Source organism: Rattus rattus, chromosome 4 (genome assembly GCF_011064425.1).
Source record: "Rattus rattus isolate New Zealand chromosome 4, Rrattus_CSIRO_v1, whole genome shotgun sequence".
Taxonomy (NCBI): Eukaryota; Metazoa; Chordata; class Mammalia; order Rodentia; family Muridae; genus Rattus; species Rattus rattus.
Genome location: NC_046157.1, coordinates 115,193,691 through 115,211,785, shown reverse-complemented (window position 1 = coordinate 115,211,785; position 18,095 = coordinate 115,193,691). Strand labels below are relative to the sequence as shown.

The 18,095-nt window shown below is 48.7% G+C and overlaps 1 protein-coding gene across 2 annotated transcripts; it reads right to left on the bottom strand.

Moving 5' to 3' along the window:
• Window positions 1-8,320: 8,320 nt before the first annotated feature.
• Pdcl3 (phosducin like 3) lies at window positions 8,321-17,868 on the bottom strand. Of its 2 annotated transcripts, none has more exons than XM_032900980.1 (6): window positions 17,682-17,868; window positions 14,303-14,432; window positions 12,036-12,126; window positions 11,657-11,800; window positions 10,578-10,786; window positions 8,321-10,399 (listed from the first exon to the last, which is right to left on the bottom strand). In XM_032900980.1, the coding sequence occupies exons 1-6, from the start codon at window positions 17,685-17,687 to the stop codon at window positions 10,251-10,253; spliced, it is 729 nt and encodes a 242-aa protein (XP_032756871.1). In that variant the 5' UTR covers window positions 17,688-17,868; the 3' UTR covers window positions 8,321-10,250. The 2 variants fall into 2 exon arrangements, with proteins under 2 accessions (XP_032756871.1, XP_032756872.1); XM_032900981.1 differs by lacking the exon at window positions 17,682-17,868 and adding an exon at window positions 17,297-17,418.
• Between the last annotated feature and the right edge of the window lie 227 nt (window positions 17,869-18,095).

Genomic DNA, 18,095 nt, shown 5'->3' with positions numbered 1-18,095 from the left:
TGGTATCAATCAGAAATTAAGGAAATCTTCCACCTGGCTGATCCTTTCCAAATGAGCGAAAGCCTGAATTAGGAACAGCCTCTGTTCAAACCTCCTGTCCTGTTTCCACTCAGTCTTTCATGCCCCCGCCACACACACACACAGACACACACTCAGACACACACACACATACACACACACACAGATACACACACACACAGATACACACACTGACACACACACACACAGACAGACAGACACACAGATACACAGAGACACAGACACACACACACACACACAGACAGACAGACAGACACACACAGATACACACACACACACACACACACATACACACACACACACACACACACACACACACACACACACACACCATGTTCCTGTGTGTCTAGAGTTAGGTCAGCACAGGCAGAGCCAGTCCTGGAGGAACTGCATCTATTTGGAATATACTTTTGTCTTTGTTGGGGTTTCTATTGCTGTGATGAAACACCATGACCAAAAACCATGGGCAAGAAAAGGTTTATTCAGCTTACACCTCTGTGGTTGTAAAAACTATAAAAATAAAAATGCTGTCTTTTATCCCCACTAGTTCTACACTGCAATGCCCCAAAATGTCTGCTAGATATCTTAATTAATTCTCAGTCAGCAAAGCCTCTCACCTGCTCTGTTCCATCCCCTATCACACTGCCGAAGGCCTCTCTCTGAGCCTGGCAGCCATCTCTCTACCTATCTAGTTCCCAATGCATGTTTCCATGCCAGAAACACACATCCCAACTCCGTGGTGGCCCAGACCAGCCACCCCACACTCCATTACACTTAAATCTACACATGAAAGAACACACAACACAGTAACCTTTGACCCAATTGATAAGATATAATTGCCCACCTAAACATACAAAACCCAGTACCATCCATCCCTTAAGAACATTAATAACAACTGTAAATACACAGAGTGGAATCTTAACATCACCTTCCATGTTGTCTACCAGCTACTCTCTCTCCTTCTCTCTCCTCTTCCTTCAAACTCTTCTCCCGCCCATCCTTCCTTCTCATCCAATGACAGGCCTCCTTCTATCCCGTACCTGCCCTCACCAGTATTTTACAAACTAAATGGGGTGAAGGTTCTGGTGAAGTCACCTGAGTCCTGAGTACTTGATTAGGCAGCCATCCTTGGGGCAATGGAATTAGCATCAAAGTACAGATAACTCCAGGGCAAACCACAACACCTCCACATCAAAGGAAGTCAGGACAGGAACTCAAACAGGGCAGGAACCTGGATGCAGGAGTGGATGCAGAGGCCATGGAGGGGTGCTGCTTACTGGCTTGCTCTCCATGGCTTGCCCGACCTGCTTTCTTATAGAACCCAGAACCACCAGCCCAGGGGTGGCAACAGCTACAATGGGCTGGGTCCTTCCCACATGAATCACTAATTAAGAAAATGCCCTGTAGCCAGATCTTAGAAAGACATATTCTCGCTTGAGGTTCGCTCCTTTCGGATAACTCTAGCTTGTGTCAAGTTGACATAAACCCCCCTACTATCCCTCACAGCTGTAGAGCTTCCGTGTCACTGAAGGGCGTCCCTGCGTGACTCAATGCTCATTTCAAAGGCATTCTCCTCCAACCCACTGGCACCCATGGACACATACACATATATCCACGGATGCTGGATGCTCATTCTCCCAGGACTTGTCACCGACAGGAATAGAGGCAGAACGGAGGCAGGATTGGCTTGGGGGAAGACAGGGCAAGTGGAACAAGAAATCCCAAGGGATACGGCCGTCTGTTACAAAAATGTCGATTCTGCCTCCTGCTCTCACTATTCTCCTCTTTCAAGCTCATTCTAAGGCAAGGGGAAATGGAGTGTGCACCTTGGACTCCAGCGGCCGTATCCTGCTGAGTGTGGGCACGTGTGTCCCTCTACTGAGAATTCATATCCTAAAACTCCCCAGGAAGGCCCAGATGACCCAGTCGTACTCCAACCCCCTCAGTCCTTGGATGCCATCCTGACATTTAGAGGCAGAGCTACACTGATGAAGGAACGGTCTGAAGAGACCAAGACCATGACTCTGCAGTGGTCCTTGTGAAAATTCGCTGAGGGAAAACAATCAGATAGCAATTTTATCTCTTGGCGAATTGCCCCGGAAGTGACACCTTAAGGGCTTCCTGCTTTACATGGAAAAGACTCTTCTAGCTCAGACCACAGAATGGAAAAGAATGACCCAGAGAGACGAGTGTTTCTTAGCATACTAAGAACAATATGAAAGAACACGGGAACAAATGCACTGTACAAGAAATACTGGGTAAAGGTGGCCACATAGAGCGGAAGGAAAACGACGGGAGGTTTCCCAGGTGAGACGCTGAGGCTTTACTGTCGTACTTACAGGTTTCCAGGTCATATGAGGTCACAGGGTGTGGACCAAGAAGCTAATCCCACACTGCAAAGCTTTCCTGTGCTGAAGCCTCAAAATAAAATAAAATAAAATAAAACAGGCTGCCTCTGTTGATTATATCAGCAAGACCACAGACACCAATGAGACCTGCCCATCTTCACTTAATTTCCACAGCATGAAATGGCTCCTCTGCATAGATGTGGAGATTGAGGCCCACAAACTCTATGCTTGTGACAGACAGCGAAGAGAGCAAAGGGCCATTACTTCAGGAAGGCTGGTCCCTTTAGAGTTCCCCCAGGTCTCTGCCTGACAGAGTCAACGATATCCTCCAGGGACCCAGAGGAAGTCAGTACCCAGGGAAGGATCCAAGCCAGCGCAGAGCTTCAGACTCACTCAGAAACCAGACAGGTAAGGTACTAGCTCAGAGGGTCCTGCGTTTCCATCGGGTTTGCTCATGGGTCACTAGTTTTGTTCAGTGTGCAGTGAAACGGAAAGAGATACTGACCAGTTTCTTGGGCTGGGACAGAGCTCATCAAAAAAGTATTGTCCTAGTGTGCACAGGGCCCCAAGTGTTGTCCTAATGTGTACATGGACCTGAGTGTTGTCCTAGTGTGCACAGGACCCTAAGTTCACTATCCCACACTGGGAAAAATGTTAGCAACAGTTCCTTTTATTAAGTAGTTATAAGAGCCAAATGTAAGATTTTATATTCAAACATAAACTTATTTTAACTATTATATATTTTAACTATTATAACATATGAAAATTGAAAGAAAAGAACATACTCGTTCTATTCCTGATTGATACCATAGAATTGCCTGAACACTGAGCAGTGCCTCCAACTGAGAGGTGGATACAGCTGTCACCTCACTTCCTGTTCCACACAGCTCACAGCAGTACCTGCCATCAACACAGAAACCACAGCTCTCACCTTAACGGAAATAAGAGATAGTTTATTCTGGAGCCACAGCCTGGGAATGCAGGTTTCTGCTCCCCTTAACTCCCTCGTTCCAGTATGGAGTTGGTTTCAGGAAGTTTTATAGATTTTACAGGACATAAAAAGTCATAAATCAGGGCAAGTTTAAAATCCAATGGTGGGGACATCAGTGGGGCGGGTCCAGTGAGATGGGAGAGCTTTTCTATAGGCCTAAGATGCTGATGACGTCCATAGCTTTGGAGTTGGTGGAAGCTCGTAGTCCACTAAACTAGTAGATTCCTAGAGTTTATAACTTTTAGTCAGGATGTTAGTTTCAACACAGAGGTGGGCAAGGACTGGCCCTAAATAAGGCCCTAAATTTAAGGACTGGCCTAAATAAGCTAGCTCAAGCTAGCTCAAAATAACCAGGTTAGCCTGTGGACCTGCAATATTCCAACCGCTCCACATTACTGTGATTTTTAGTCAGCCAGTGTTTGCAGCTCATTTTCAGGAATTCTGGTTTGTCTATGTTGCTTATCACAGAATATGTCAAGGAGCTTGGGAAAGATGTGATATCATCCAAAGTAACACACACCTGTTGAAACTGTGGCGCCTAGAGCCAGACTAAAAACGTAACACTGTAGCATCTCCTTTGGAATCCAAAGTGTCTTGCTTCAGGGGGTTGGGTTTGGGAGTTAAACCATTAGTTTCTCACAGCGGATTCCCAAGAAGACTGGAACATCAAATCAGTAGGGGGGATGGGTCTGCTCTCTCAATAGCCCGTGTGGGACAGGTGTGCCATGCTGGACAGGTGTGCTATGCAGGACAGGTGTGCCATGCAGGACAGGTGTGCCATGCAGGACAGGTGTGCCTTGAGCTGATGAATAGAATTACTCATCCTGTAGACGCAAATTCCACCAGGAACACAAAGTCGTGCTGAGGCAACTCATTCATTTCTGTTAATCAACCTTTCCCTCCACACGCCCTCCACATGTATATTCACATAATAGATACTGTGCAATTATTTTTGCCTCTGGTCACAATGTAGTATTTGTTGTGCAGCTCAAATCAGTCAGGCTTTAGCCATCAAGAGATCTATTTGTTCCTTCCTTGCTCCCTCCCTTTGATGCACCCTCCCCCTCACACACATACACACACTGTGCTGATGAATCTTTACAGCTATAAGATCTCCTCCCAGACAGATACTTGTCGAAGTTTTACTCTTTCCCTGGAGACTGTACTCCCTTTAACAGGGGCTCTTCCTGCCAAAAATCTTCCTAGAAAGCCGGAATTCTCAGCACCTTAAAGCTTAATGAACAAACACGAAGGGAGAGTTGAAGTCTAAAACTCCAGAGTGGTCCAATTAAATAAAATAACCTGATACCTCTTCGTCACCCTGGGCCCAGTCTATGTCATCGCATTCATACAAAGCACACACGCTCCTCATTTTTAACATCAATGAAGTCAGGCGTCATCTATAGATTTCCTTAGTCAGTAGCAATTGTGATTAAGTTGTCAGCGTGTGCCACCTTCTGGTGGGATCTAGAAAGGACCAGCATCCTAACTGGCAGACTCTCAAAGAACTCAAAGAACACCACTTTAAACATACTATGGTAGGATGGAGCGTCCTTTGCGTATATTTCCAAGAGTGGTACAGCTGAGTCTTGAGGTAGATAGATTTGTAGTTTTCTGAGGAACAGCCATATTGATCTCCTTAGTGCTCTACAAGTTTGCACTCCCACCACCACAAGGACACTTGCTCAACTATGTTCACAGCAGTTCTGTTCATAACAGCCCAAAGCTGAACAATCTAGATGTGATGGTTTGTTTATGCGTGGCCCAGGGAGTGGCACTGTTAGGAGGTGTGACCCTGTTGGAGTAGGTGTGTCACTGTGGGTGTGGGTTTTAAGACCCTCATCCTAGCTGCCTGGAAGCCAGTATTCTGCTAGCAGCCTTCAGATGAAGATGTAGAACTCTCAGATCCTCCTGCACCATGCCTGCCTAGATGCTGCCATGCTCCTGCCTTGATGATAATGGACTGAACCTCTGAACCTGTAAGCCAGCCCCAATTAAATGTTGTCCTCCTAAGAGTTGCCTCAGTCACGGTGTCTGTTCACAGCAGTAAAACCCTAAGACACTAAGATATCCCTCAACCAAAAAATGGATAAAAAGTGTGGAGTATCTACACAACAGAGGACTACTTGGCTGTTAAAAACAATGACATCATGAAGTTTGCAGGCAAATGGAGGGAACTAGAAAAGATCATCTTGAGGGAGGTCACCCAGACCAAGAAAGATAGACATGATACGCACTCACAAGGGGACATTAGCTGTAAAGTTAATGCCAACCATGCTACAATCCAGACCCAGAGAGACTGAGTAACAAGGAGTGCCCAAGCAGGGATGCATGGATCTCTCTGGGAAGGGGAAATAGGTTTTACAGGTGGACTGGGGGCAGGTGGGGATGGGGACAGGAGGGGTGGACGGGGGTGAGAGGGTCAGAGGGGGAGAGTACTGGGAGAGATGACTGGAATTGGGGGATGTTTGGGGTTAACATAGAAACCTAGTGCAGTGGAAACTTCCTGGAACCTATCTGGGTGACCCTAGTGAGGACCCTAGTCATGGAGGATATGGAGCCTGAACCCCACATCTGCTATAACCAGGCAAAGCTTCCAGCAGTGGGACTGGCTCATCAACCCAGCCACAAGACCTTTGACCTATAATCTGTCCTGCCTGCAGGATGTGCTCGGGTAATGGTGGCTCAGAACTTGTGGGAGTGATCAGCCACTGACTGGTCCAACTTGAGGCCCACACCACGAGAGGGAGCCCACCCTGACAATGCCTGCATAGCTAGGAACCAGAGGCTGGACAGCCCAGATACACAGGATAGAACCAAACATGACCAGGGGGGATAAAAGTCAGTGAAATTATTTCTGCCATACTTGCAGGCTGGAGCCTTGCATTAGCTGTTAACAGAGAGGCTTCACCCAACAACTGGTGAAAGAAGATGCAGAGACCCACAGCCAAACATTAAGGTGGAGCTTGGGGAATCCTGTCAGAGGGTTGTAGAGACCAGAGGGGCTAACGACACAAGAAAATCCAGTTTCAGAGGGGTTCACCGAGACTAAGCTACCAACCAGAGGGCCTGTGTGTGTCTGAGCTAGGCCCTCTGCTTATGTTCTGTAGCTTGGTGCTCTTGTGGGATTCCTAACCCACTGTTAGGAGTTATTTCTATTTTGCCCGCACTTGGAACCCTTTTTCTCCTGGGTTGCCTCAGCCAGCCTTGATAAAGGTTGTACCTGATCTTCTTGTAACTCATTATGTTTGGTTGATATCCCTGGGAAACCCGCACTTTCCTGAAGGAAAGTGGAGGAGGAATGGCTCTGGGGAAGAGGGGCGGTGGGAGAAGGGACAGAGAGGGTTAGAGAGAGGGGAAACTGTAGTCAGGATATAATGTATGAGAGTAGAAACAAAACAAAACAAACAAACAAACAAACAAAAACCCAATGTTGTACCCAATTCCTTCCATTTACTTTTCCTCAGATGCATGCATGGGAAAGATAAATAATGAACCCATGTCTGGATACCTAAGCAATGTCTTCCTAATGAGTAGAGCAGAACCAGGAGCTTTTGAGCTCAGACCCATTGCACCTGCAGCATCTGTGGTCTTCCTCCAAGACAGACTTGCTCTGCTCTTGAGGAAGCCCAGCCAAGAAATAAGGTTAATGTCCCCAGAGCAGCCCTCGCCTACAGGAGCTAGGAATGGAGAACCCAAAGCCAGGCTCCCATCTGTGGGTGGACAACACTGAGATGTGTGCACTATCCAGTGATTGCCTCTCCCGCCTCCAGCCCTGCCTCCAACTTTCCCACCTCATCTTGTCGTCCTGTCTCAGCCTTCACTTCTGCAGCCTGGAGACAACTACAAAATGGGGCACCCACGAGCTGGCTTTGGGCAGATCAAAACTAAGACTAAGGGAGCCCTTGGGTTACAAATTCTTACAGGTGCAGGTCAGTCAAGAACTGAGCACTGTTTTCCCACCTGAGTTTGTGTCCATTTGTGATGTGATTCGTGGGCCACATCTTATAAACTTTCAGTGTAGTTTTTTTTTTAATTAGGAAGCTAATTAATTAGGAGTGCTCTAGATCTTATATCCAGTTTCTTGACTTTTATCTACCCTTCCTAATACTGACCAGTAACAGCAGCTGCGTGTTTTTACCTGATATTCTATTTCTGTCCCACCGCCCCACCCAGAACCTCACCACCCATTGAGCCGCCATGTTGGCCGGCTCTAACAGTCTCTTAGGATTCTCCTTTGAGTCTGAGGGCAATTGGAGGAGTTCCATCGCAGCCGCTTCACTGGGATTTGTTGTGGTTATGTCTTGACTGTAGGTTTTTGGAAAGAAGACTAGAGGTAAGGTGACCTTTCCATCACATCATGAAACAGGTACACGTTGTCAACCTGGCCTGTCATTGATTTTGATGTCTACATCCCCCACCCCCAACACACACACACACACACACACACACACACACACACGCAGCACCTTGGAGGCCACCCTTTAAGAATGGAGTGCCTTGGGTGTTGAGAACAGACATTAAGCAACTTGGGATTCTTGGTGGGAATCACGGTCTTCCTCTTCATCTAACTCAGTCCTGTATCAGCATGGCTGTGGTGTCCTCAGATTTACTGTGTCTCCAGCCATTCAAGCTTTAGCCATGGCGGGTAGCTGGGGTGTTCTTTCTCTGCTGTCTAGCGCTTCGGTACCTTCTGCAAGGACGATGTCCTCCAGACCCATCTGCATCCCTTGCAGTGCAACTAGATGAACTCCATGTTTAACCAAGGTTCTGGGCTGCGCCAGTGTCTCAGTGGTGGAGAGGGCTCTGCTCTTAGAGGACATGGGTTTGGCCCTCAGCGTCGCCATGTCAGTTCACAACCGCCTGTAACTGGTTTGAGGAGCCAAGGGACCCTGTACCCATGCAATGCACATACACTCACGCAGGCAAACATACACATGTGTAAGTGAAAAGGGTAATAATTTTTTTTATAGACAAAAAAGAACCACACCTCTCCACCTTTGTCACATGTAAAAGAAATGCAGCAGCAGAGGGTGGTGCGAATGCCACCAGAGAAATTAGATAAACTGCAGACACCAGCAGCTCAGGCTCTGATCCCAATCCCAATTGATGAAGATGCTGCTGGCCGGCTAGAGCAGGTGCAGACAGAGGCGGGACAGCTGCCTGGGTGCTGGCACCCTGTGAGAGGGTGGGGCTCACTGGTCAGAGTCACAGGCTTCAGAGCTGTTGCCGTGTTCCAATCTTGCCATTCCTGTATCATCAGCAAGGCCCTTGTCTGGCATGGAGGTAGTGTTCACATTTAGATCAACCCAGTTAAGTGACTGTTACCCACAGCTTCCCAACACTGCACGCTGCCTGCATCCGGGTCCTGCCCTGAGAACTGAGCCTGCAGCTCCCCAACACTGTGTACACTGCCTGCATCCTGGTTCTACCTCTCTCTTAGTGTAAAAATTCCACTTAATTCACTGGTCCTCAGCCTTCCAAACACTATGACCCTTTAATACAGTTCTTTATCCTGTGGTGACCCCAACCATAAAATTTTCTATGTTGCTACTTCATAACTGTAATTTTGCTACCGTTATGAATTGTAAGGTAACTATCTAAACTGTGGCTCCCAAAAGGGTCACGGCCCACACGTTGAGAACCACTGCTCTACGGCAAACACAGCATCAAACTGCAGCTGTGAGCCACGGCAGAAACTGTAAGGCCGCAGCGCTCCTACAAGCCACATGGGATCTTCACCAGCAACAAAACCCAAGACTTTTCCAACCCTGCTGTTAAAACTTCACAAGCATGTCCGAAGGAAACCACTCCAAATGGCTTTTGTTCAGCAGTGTAGTGGGCCCCCCAGTAACAGAAACCAAGGCATTCTCACACTGTCAGTCTTGGGATTACAACAAGAAATAAGTTTTACAATATAATCTGAACAAATCTAGTATTCTTAGACTCTTATCTCTAAGGTTCCAATCAGCTATACATGTTACCACATTCAACAAAAATATTACAGATACTTTTCAGCTTTCATCATCAATTTATAGGATTCTGACTCAAATAGTATCCCGAGACATTTTTATAAATCAGCTAGGACAGAGCTTACATGTGTGTGCTTAAACCTCAGTCCCCCAAGCCGAACCTAACAGGACCTTAGAGCCAAGAACAGCTCTGTTTTTGGCTTCGAGACAGGGTCTTGGTGATGTGGCCCTGGCCCTGCAAGCCAGACCAGCCTTGAACTCACATGACCTGCCTGCCTGTCTCCCAGTGCTGGGATTAAAAGCATGTGCCACCACAAAGAACAGCTGGTGTCTTAACAGCCAGAGACACACGTTAGTTAACTGGAAGACTGACCTGAATACAAACATGGCGTAAGCTGAAATCTGTCAGCTAGTTTGATAAGACAGTATTTGTCTCAAAATTATCAGTCATTTCTATCAGCTGATATTTCTTTTGCTAGCTTTATAAAATGAAAATGGACAGTCTGACTTAACTATAAGGCCGAGTTCTTTTTTTCTGCACTGTTATGTTTTAGTTTGTAACTTAATTTATTTGCATTGTGTTTTTAAACTCCACATTCCTTTCTCTATAGCTGCATGTCAAAAGATACTAAACAGTCACAGGGTTTGCTGAAACACATGTAGGAAAACATGGATATGTGACATAAGAGCTTGCTTAAATTCTTCTTAAAGAAACATTATAAAGAGTTCCAACAAATTTCTTAAAAAATTTCAGCAATGATTATATCTGAAATGTATAAAATTTAAATAATTATAAAAAGGTTAAAACCGAAAAGGATAAATTATTGCTTTTCCCTCCTTATTGAAACTCCAGACAATGCGTCCTATCAAGAGAGTTCGAAAGGCTGCGTCACTGCTATCTCAGTCGTCCTCGTCCTCGGAATCGCTGTCCCTCCTCATGGGGACGGGGTCCCGCACTGAGGACAGCAGCACGTCTTTGATGGCTTTCTTGGGGTTCTCCTCCAGCTCTGTCTTGATTGCTCCTGACTCAGACAGTTTCCACTCCAACTCTGGAGACAAAGAAAAGCAAATTGTGTAAGGCGGCAGGACCCCTCAGAGGGCCCTGCCCAAAGCTCACTGCTCCAGGGGACTCTGCAGGGATGAGGCAAAGGCGTGACATGTGTCACGGACACTGACATCCCCGTGAGAGTTTCCCGCCCACCTCTCACAATATCCTCAAGCCCTCACCATCTATGGTCAGGTTCATGCCACCGAACACCAGGGGACCGATGAACTGTGCCTTGATATCCCCCTCCCGGTAGACGAACACCGTGGGGAGGTTCCTGTCGGGGTAATTGGGTATGCAGGTCGTTGAAATGGCTTTGATAAATTTCACATCGGGAAACTTCCTGGCAAGCCCACTCAAGTGATGGTTTATCAAGGAACAGAGGGGAATCCTGGAACACAGAAGAGAAACAGAGCGGCTGTGGTGCGAGCAGACAGGGCAGAGCCTGGTGGCCTTCTCTTGACATGACAACCTCACAGGAACTTCACAGATGTTCGCTATGGCAGAATGAATTCACATTTCTTAAAAAAAAAAAAAATAAAGGCCATTCTAGTGTGATCAGGGAAGGGGAGTACCTCCAAACCCAAACTTAACAGTATGTGTGAGGAAAAAGCTTTGATAGTTTATGAAAACAGCTATATCTTTCTGGACACTGAAGAGAACACAGGATGCGTGTGAAGCGAGCCAGAAAGCATTTCCTGCCTTAAGTGATTTCTGAGCAAGCACCCTGTGAGGGTGAAGAACAGCGGTGTCTGTTGGGAAATCACGGAGGCCCCAGGTCACTCAGCAGCCATGTGGTCTCCCTGCAAGGCCTCAGGTGCACAGCGTAATTCTGAACCGGTTCCTCCACAGGAACACCTCACTCGCCGTGCTTCGTGTGTCTGGATCTTGCCATGTAACCAGGCTGCCCTCAAACTCGCTATGCCGTCCAGGCTTGTCTTGACCTCTGTCATAGTTCTCGGGCCTCAGCCTCTCATGCTGGGCCTGCCTGCCGGTGTGAGCTACTACACTTGGCGGAATTCTTTTAAGTCAAAGAAACCTAGGTCCATGTTCTATACTTTTAGCGGAAACACATTACTCGCAAACATTAAAGTCTTACGATGGAAACCGAGCTCTATGGTTTGGGCCAGCAGCTATAAAAACACAGAACACAAGTGCAGATAAAAACAAAACACAACACAAACCCTTTGTAGAGGTTAAGGCTCACACAGACTGAGGACAAAGTCACAGACCTCCCACGTGGAGGCCAGCCTCTGCTCACCCTTGTTTGTACAGGTGTAAGACCACCCACAAGCCCTCGCCGGCCTTGGTGACTTCTTGAACGTAATCCTTCCCCGAGATCTCTAAAACTTCTCCAAACTTGTTCCTCAGCTGAGTGGCCTTCCACTCGGCCAGCCTTTGCTGCCTGCACAGAAGGAAGAAAGCACTGAAATACAGAAGCCACACCCGTCTGCACGCACGAGCGCCTGCATCGTTCTGAACAAAACCCCTCAGGTTCCGGCTCACTGACTTGCCTCCCGGCAAAAGCATAAGAGCAGTCAGTTGAAATCTGCACTATGGTTGTTAAGTTAAAGTCTTCCCGGTGTTATCTCAGCGGCACCCAAGCCAGCACAACCCTGCCGTCGGCAGCCGGCACTGACCGGTACATCTCGATGGCTCGCTCGTCCTCCTCACTGAACTCGTCTTCGTTCTCCTGCAGCTCCTCCAGGGTCATGTCTTCATATGTCTTCACTGACCCAGTTTTATTGGCCGCAGCATTAAAATGGAGAGATGAACAAACACAGTTAGCGTCTTCCCTACAAACGTGCACTGCACCGACTCCCACGGAGCCCTGCCCATGGAGACAGAAAGCACGTTACTGTTTAAAAGGACGGACCCGCCGGCATCCTTCTCACTGCCACATCACTCTGTAAGAATACAAACAACAACTTTCCCAGGCTCACTAAACGAATCACAATTGCCTGAGCTGCCTGCTCTGGTCTTCAGCGACACAGTCTCAGGCTGGGCGTCCTAACTCGTCTCATATCACTGCATGAAAACATCGCTGGGAATGTTTTAGGGCTGGCTCAGTGATGGTGGTTAAGAGCACTGACTGCTCTTCCAGAGGTCCTGAGTTCAATTCCCAGCAACCACATGGTGGCTCACAACCATGTGTAACTCCAATTCCAGGAAACGCAGCAGCTTTTTCTGGAGTCTGAGGACTTTAGGCATGCATGTGGTACACATATGTACATGCACTAGGCAAAGCACATACCCAGTTCTTTGGTTCCTTTTCTTTATCTAGGCACCCTCCCTGGTAAATTAATCACAGCACCAGGAATATGCTGACAACTCCCAAAATGTATGCCTCCAGCCATGACGTTTCTAATGCAATAAAGTTCCCAATTCCCTGCCTACCGTCTCTATGCTGGGCTGGAGAGAAGGCTCAGTGGTTAGAGTACGCACTGCTCTTCCAAAGGAGCCACGTTCAGTTCCCAGCACCACGTCAGGCTGCCCAGAGCTGCTTTTAACTAGAGGACCCAATGCCCTCTTCTGAACTCCACAGACATTGCACTCACGGACACAAACCCACAAGGACATAATATCAAAGTCTCCAAGTTACTGTGTCCTGAACAGTTGCTGACCTGCCTGTGAGCCTCTATACCCTGCCCACGGCACCTCTACCCCCCAGACTGCTCAAGCCAGGAAGCCTTCTCCCTTGTCTTTTCTCTCTCACAGGACACTCGGATTCATCCCCAGTTGTGTTGGCCCCCTTTCAAAACATGCCCCGCTCTGAGCTCTACTGCAAGGCCAGTCCCAGCCACTGGTGTGGCTTGCCTGAATTACTGCACTGGTTCAGACTGGTCTTCCCGCTCCTCCTTGTCTTTGCACTTCTAGACAATGTCCATGCTCGACAAGGTGGTGCTGCTGAAATTCAGGACAGGCCGCTCTGTGTCAGCCTCCAGACATCTGTGTCATTCCCATCATGGCAATAAAGCTGGGCTCTTTCCCAGAAGATTCGGGATCCAAGTGAACAGGCCTTTTGGAGACCCTGTGAACTCTATCTACTGCTTTTCCTGACACCAAGACCTGCTCGTGAACTCTCTAAGATCCTAGGCTGCCTCTCTGCCGCTAAAATAATTTACCTCACCTCCTTCAGGTCTATGCAGATTTCACTTTCTTACTGAGGCCCCCCTCTGCCCAACTGACAGCGTCTATCCCACCCTCCAACCTTCCTACCTTCCTGGTCTTACCGGTCCCCTGCTGCTCTGAGATATAGAGGCACTGACTTCCCCATTATCCAGAACAACACCCAACACACAAAACCCACTCGATATAAGCTGGATACATCTTAAAACATCTTCCTACAAGTAAGCACTCTCGTGTGAGCAGGGAAAAAGCATCTCTGACCAACGTCTCTCCACTGGGGATTCCCTGAAGGCGTCGTCTACCAATCAGATGCTTGGCCTCACACATTCTGCTGCTTCTGGGATCGAGCACGTCTGGACCAAAACTGGGGGGAATCTGAGGGAGGTGGAAAGACCTTAAGAAAACCTCTCTCGGCCACCATGCTTCTCAAACATCTTATGCTTCCTCAAATCAGATAAACGATTCTATGTCAGTATTCTTAACCGGGCCGCAAAGGTTAATAAAGTACGACCTCGAGAAACTACAAATGCTAAGAGTTTTAACTTCTAGGATTCTGTGCGAAAGCAAAGCTCAGCACAGAGTCATGTGTTCCTGTGACATGTGGGGTCTGTGTGTTGCAGGTGGCTCACTCAACGCGTTGTCCAGCCACCATGCCCGGTTTTAATGCCAGTGCTCCAGCTCTGCCCCCAGCTCTTGCTCACAAGTCCGTCTACTACAGCAGTTGGCGGCGGCTTGCTTCCAACAGACACAGAACAAAGGAAAAGATAGAGCAACTCACCCACTGACTGCTGGAGACGCTGCTCCTCCTTTTCCTCCTCCTCCTCCTCCAGCTCCTTCAGGCTCTCCTTAGGGGGAAGGATGCCCTTTTTACGTAGGATGTCATTCCACTCGGTGTCTGCGTTGGGGTCCTGGAAGGGTAAAGAGGAGGCATAAAGTGACAAACGGGGAAGGTGGTGCTCAGGGAGTCGAGCTACTCAGGGGCAGGACCCACAGCCCCCGGTGTAGTCGCCCTGAAGAGCCAGTTTTGTAGTAAAAGCCAAGAACTGACGGGCAGATCGGCATCGATACTGAAAGCAAGGCTTTGACCTGACTTCTGTCTAGCACTCTCATCCCCACGTCGAACAAATCTTATTTAAAACTGCCATAAGTTTCTATGACATTGCTCAAAGCGAATCTGACCATAAAGCCATGAACTGTGGGGCCATGGTACCTCTTAAGTCTACCAGTTCTGAGGCCTAGGAAGCTGATGACTAGAGACGCCCCTGGCTTGTCTGAGGTCTCACAGTGACATGATTCCCTCCATGGATTTTAGGTAGCTAGTTCTGTTGGTTTGTCCTACTGTCAGGGTGACACCAACTAGAGTCATGTGGGAAGAGGGAGCCTCAAGTGAGAAAGTGGCCAATCAGTCTGGCCCGTAGACCAGCCTGTGGGGCATTGTCTTTGACTGACAGGTGTGGAAGGGCCCAGTCTACCTCGAGCAGTGCCACCCTGGGCAGGTCAAGAGGAACAAGCCAGTAAGCAGCAATCCTCCGAAGGGCTCTGGTCCTCACACTTGCCTCCAGGCATGCCCTGTCTTCTCTCAAGGATGAACTGTGACCCAAGAAAGCACCATGGAAAGAACCCTCTCCCTAAGTCGCTTTTGATCATGGTGTTTACCACAGCAACAGAAACCCAACCGAGACACTGAGCAGGTAAATTACTGAACTGGGCCGCAACTAAGAAGGAAGCACTAGAGGGCGTGGCCCATGGAGGCTGTAAACAAGCATGTGCACAAGCTGCAGACTGTCACAGAGACAAGCTGTGTCGGGGAGTGAGAAGCAGGGTGTTGGTCCACGGGGTTACGGGGACCGAATTCACATGGAGACGGGTGCTCCAGAGAGGACGTTTAATTATTTATTCTGTGATGGCGGAATGGAGTCAGACACAGAGAGAAAGAAAATAGCAAGCTTTAACTGTAATTAAGTGTGATTAACAAGCTTGCTTATGAAATATGAGGCTACACAGGAGTAAGAAAACAAAATAAGAAGCCTCCTCTGAATTGAGACAACAGAGCTAGAACCGAACTACAGATCGTGGGCAGTTTATATAAACTCAGTCCGAGCTACAATCCCCTGATAGGACAGAGCCTCAATGGATAAGATACTACCCAATGACTAGCTGTAAGCAGGCAAGCCTGTAGGGCATTTTCTTAATTAGTGGTCGATGAGGGAGTCCAGCTCATTGTGAAAGTGGCCACCCCTGGGCTGGTGCTCCTGGGGTCTATAAGAAAGCAGGCTGAGCCAGCCATGCAGAGCAAGCCAGTAAGCAGCACCCTTCCATGGCTGCTGCCTCAGCTCCTGCCTCCAGGTTCCTGCCCTGCTTGAGTTCCTGTCCTGACTTACTTCAGTGATGGGCTATGATGTGGAAGTGTGACCCAAATAAACCCTTTCTTCCCTAGATGCTTTTGGTCGGTGAGATGACATCACAGGGGTAGAAGCCCTAAGACCATGGCTCCTGCTGCTGTAGACCTGCTTACCCCTTCCTTTCTCTCAAGGGGTGTACATCTACCAGCTCTCCTTCCCTGAGAAGTGACCACCAACGACACAGCAAATACTGTCTTAACCAGAAACCTGCACCCTTCAGCTTGTGGCGAAGTCTTTTCACCAGGAGAGATTGGCTAACCCTACATAAACTATGAAAAGCGCCTACTTGAAGCTGGGCCTCTCTGAACAGGCCACAGCCATGCACTAATTAAAGTCTGTGCGGAGAACTCACTTCTCTTTGAGGAAGATTGAGGAATGTGAAGACCAAAGGACGTTACATTCCAGGCAGAGAGACCCCAAAATGCAAAAGGCCCCAAGGCAAAGACACTGTGACATTCTGAGCATGTCTTAAGAGGCTGCAGCAGACTTGGGGAAGAGGAAGACTGAGGATTGACTGACTTCCTAAACTTCAGAGTATAAATCTGAGACTAGCAGATACCTGGCCTGCCCCAAAGTCACTCCCAATGGCCAATGTTTATTAAACACTAAATACTAGGTGTGTCCCTTTGCCTGTGCCTGCTCTTGCCTTTCAGGTGTAGGTGTGGCACTGAAAAGGACACTGCTATCTCTGGCCACCCTGAAAACACCCCGCCTCCTCTGATGTCGGAAGCTAAACAGGGCCAGGCCTGACGGGTGGATGGGGGAGAGATCCTGCCATGAAGAAGTCAGCGAACTGACTAGGGTTAAGGCCTCAGACCCGGAACACAAATCCCAAGTATTCTGGGTCGCAGGTACGCTGATAACAGGGCTCAGAATGCGGTTCAGAAGAATATGAATTCAAAGGAAGGACAACTGGGTTCCAGGCTCACTTCTGTGTCACAATCTGGATGAGACAGAGCACAAGAAAGGTGACGTTTCCTTTTAGCAAGGTTTCCTTTTAGAGAAGGTGAAGAGTGACATTTTAAAGCAGGGACCTGGAGAATCTCCAAAGCAGGGGAGCCCGGGGAAGTTAGTTCCTGAGCTTTCTCTTCACCTTCCTGGGGTACTGGGCGTTCGACCGGCTTGCTGGATGTGTAGATGGCCACCTCCTCCAGAGTCCAAGGTCTGTCTCTCAAGCCAGAACCCACAACTGCATGCTGCTCCATCTACCTTCTACCCAGAAGGCTGGTGACAAAGTGGCTGCCGCAGACTTAGCTCTAATAAGGCTATTTCTATGCCGTTTCCCAACACTTTCTTTGGACTTTTATCTAATACAACCAGCAAATTCCAGCTCAAGATAGAAAAAAAAAAAATAAGCTAAGGAGTTCTACCTTTCTTCGCGTTAGAAATTAACAATAGTCGTGGTCCCTAGAGTTCAGATCTGGAAACCAGAAAGACAACTCCATTTGTCAGCTCTAGATGGCAGAAGGCTCGGGACCTTCATCAGGCCCAGGGGAGAAGGACCCCAGAGTTGGGTGCGGCCCAAAGCACAGAGATTTGCGGGACAGGACGCACCCTAGCAGGAGCGCCCAGCCCACGAGTCTGGAGGGAACCCCACCCGCCCTCTCGCAGTGCGCCTGCGCCAGGCCTCTCGCGCGGCCTCCCCGCAGTCCTCCGAGTTCGGTAATTAATCCGGGTAGACCGAGCTCCGGGTCTGGCGCGAGCCCACCAAGCCAAACAACGGCAGCCTTGGGGTCCCGAGCTCCCCACACTCACCTGCATCTTGCTTCCAGAAGCTCCGACCAGCCCCCGGGCCCCAGCCTCTGCTCCTCTGGCTCCTTGCAGCACCGCCCCTCCGGTCTTCGTCCCGCCCCGCAGGAGCGAGCTGGGCGGAACCAAGGAGAAAGTGAAGACTGGAGTCTGCGCCTGGTCTTCAGGAACCCGTGCAAAGGCTGAGCGCGTTTGAGTGACAGGCCGTGACCCCGTTGGGTGGGACTACGGGGTGACGTCACTCCGGCCAAGCCGGGGCGCTACCATGTTAGGGAAAGCGGCTGGTTGATTGGGGCTGGCCCGAGGTACGCGTAGGTTCTGCGACTCCCCGGGCCGCCAATTGGAGTCTTTACCTACCTCTTTAGAGGCTTTACCTACTACTCAGAGGCAGAATTGCCTTTCAGTGACCCGATGCTAGGA

Coding starts and splice junctions, on each gene's coding strand:
- Pdcl3 (XM_032900980.1), bottom strand. Junction 12,127..14,302: donor GCGTCTCCAGCAGTCAGTGG/GTGAGTTGCTCT, acceptor AAACTGGGTCAG/TGAAGACATATGAAGACATG. Junction 10,787..11,656: donor TTACACCTGTACAAACAAGG/GTGAGCAGAGGC, acceptor TCTGTGTTCCAG/GATTCCCCTCTGTTCCTTGA.